The sequence below is a fragment of the Pyrus communis genome, chromosome 14 (assembly GCF_963583255.1).
Source record: "Pyrus communis chromosome 14, drPyrComm1.1, whole genome shotgun sequence".
Taxonomy (NCBI): domain Eukaryota; kingdom Viridiplantae; phylum Streptophyta; class Magnoliopsida; order Rosales; family Rosaceae; genus Pyrus; species Pyrus communis.
Genome location: NC_084816.1, coordinates 24182291 through 24184914, shown reverse-complemented (window position 1 = coordinate 24184914; position 2624 = coordinate 24182291). Strand labels below are relative to the sequence as shown.

At 34.8% G+C, this 2624-nt stretch overlaps 1 protein-coding gene across 1 annotated transcript; it reads left to right on the top strand.

The window, feature by feature from the left end:
- Nucleotides 1–1479: 1479 nt before the first annotated feature.
- Nucleotides 1480–2299, top strand: LOC137714130 (glutaredoxin-C11-like). Its single transcript, XM_068453413.1, has one exon. It carries the CDS (start codon nt 1784–1786, stop codon nt 2090–2092), a length of 309 nt encoding a protein of 102 aa, XP_068309514.1. The 5' UTR covers nt 1480–1783; the 3' UTR covers nt 2093–2299.
- The last annotated feature ends 325 nt before the right edge of the window (nt 2300–2624 follow it).

The following is a 2624-nucleotide window of genomic DNA, read 5'->3' as shown; positions in this document are numbered from 1 at the left end:
ATGCATGCAGTCGAGCGATATGGGAAAGGGGGTGAAGGAGTTGGATATTCATTCTTATTAATGTGAGACTTTGTAATTACGAAGAAGTTAGGTATCCACCATAAAATCAATTGACAATATGGAAAGTAGCCTAACTTATAAGCACATGTAAGGTCATCTCATTTATGTGAGAGTTATTTTCAACATAGTCGAACACATTACTTTGGTAATTACTGATTAGCAAAAAAAAATTAAGTTAATCATTGTAGTTAGAATTCTCTTATATCCATCAGTATCGTTTTACGTCTCTATATATTCTATAGGAAGAATATCAAGAATTGGGTTCCTTAGTCAATAAAGGATTAAAAATGATGGATTTGATATTCATTTATTATGATAGTAGTGTTATCGTTATGCATGCCATATTGGCATATTGCCATGTTGGCTGAAGAATTTAGCCGCATATACAGTGTCAAGGTGTCTGGGAAAATATATCAAATATGTAAAATTCTCTAGTTATATATGGCCTAAATTTCGGATCAGGATCCTTTCCTAATCTAAGGATGAGGATCCTCATGACCAAGAGATGTGGACCGTTGGATAAAAATCCAACGGTTATAATTATTATAACTTTAAAGGGACCCCTCTATTTGTAGCCGTTGGATAAAAATTCAAACGGTCCACATCCCTTTGTCATGAGGATCCTCATCCTTAGATTAGGAGAGGATCCTAGTCCCTAAATTCCTATCTAGTGATCTCTGACTTTGCAAAAAAGATGGGTTCCCGACTTGGTGAATATGTTGTGTTTAATGGAATAAGATCCTCTCCGGATTCTCTTTGTGAGGATCCGGATGATCAATCAATCGTGTCCGTTTATTATACATCGTGTAATTTGAAATTATTTTGAATTTTTTTTAAAATTGAATATAAATAGTACTTAACGAAAACTGACCGCACAATGCACAATATACAGATATGATTGATTGATTTTCGAATTCCCAAAAGAATCCAGAAAAATCCTCATCCATGTTTAATTATGATAAAGTTCATGCTTGTTGTCCCCCTTTTCTCTAAAGAGTTAATTTCTACTATATATAAATACATTATATTATTATTAATATTACAGTACTGTATCTTGATGCACTGATGCTATCAACCAGGACCGAATGTGTGTTGGTGGGTTAATATATGTATATAACATACATACATACATATATATATATGGTTCTTATTGCAAGTTTTTTAGACCCTATTCATCGTACGGACATTATAGGAGTTCTAAATTATAATTACTGTGTGATTATATATATATATATATATATATATTATACAATATAATTTTTTATAGCATATTGTAGGGTCGGTTGAAGAATATAAGAATTTCGGGTTGCAAAGTTGACAAATTGGGTCTAATGAGCTGATGCTTTTGTGATAAAATTCCTATATTTGCGTGCATTGCAGTAAGAAGTAAGATGAAGAAAAATATTAGTATGATTAGAAGTGAATTGCTACTTCATCTTTCTAAAATCTTAACAAGTCACCATGCAAATCATCAAAGGGGGCATTTTCTTATCCAATCCAAATATCTTAAAGGTGCTTTCTCCCTCTTATCCATTTTCTGGTCAACTGTTTCTAGATTAAACAATCCTCCCCCACATTCATATAAATACCCAGGCAGATGAACCCAAAGTCCACCATCCCCAAGCCTCACAAATCTTACTTAGCTTTCTTCTTTAGGGCTATCATCATTTCCAGTAGCTCACCTGCATTACTTGTTCTCTAAGGAGACCAATTATTAGTACTAATGGAGACTGTGAGACAGTTGGCTTCAGAGAAGGCTGCTGTGATCTTCACAAAGAGCTCATGCTGCATATGCCACAGCGTGAAGACGCTTTTCTACGAGCTTGGTGCAAGCCCCGCTATTCATGAGCTCGACCGATACGCCAATGGTAGGGACATGGAGTGGGCATTGAGGAACCTCGGCTGCAATCCTGCTCTCCCTGCTGTGTTCATAGGTGGAAAATATGTTGGCTCCTCAAAAGATATCATATCCTACCATGTCGATGGATCTCTAAAACAAATGCTCAAAGATGCAAAGGCCATCTGGTTCTAGCTAGCTAGTAGCTTAATTATATTATCACACAAAAAGATTAATCTATGACCTGTTAATTAGTCTAGTAGTATACGCAGAAAAGAATCCCAATACCATTGCTTAAAGAAAATGAGTATTGAGGTTTAAGTTTCCCTTTTTCTTTTACTTTGTATGTAACTTCCCGGGCTACGTTCTATATATATGAAATGAAGTCAGATCTGAAAAGGATCCCGGAGAGTTCTGAAAATTTCGCCTTCTCCACATCTCTTCTACAGTTTTTATTTTCATTTTTATTTTGTTACAGAGGAGAAAATGGATCGAACCCTGTACTTTTTTTTATATACTAATAATTATTGATCAATGTTATCATCACGTATGTTGATTGATGAGGACAATGCTGAATTGCTAATGGCGTGCATCATCGTGATCATGAATTGATGGCTTTATTCTTGTATTGGGTGGTATTAATATATGAAGACATGTGCCTTATTCTAAAATTTCCAGCATATAGAAGATCATGCTGAACAATCACGAAGATGCATATATATATTCC

Bases quoted from the DNA above. Each gene is read 5' to 3' on its own strand.
- LOC137714130 (XM_068453413.1), top strand. From the start codon at position 1,784: ATGGAGACTGTGAGACAGTTGGCTTCAGAGAAGGCTGCTGTGATCTTC.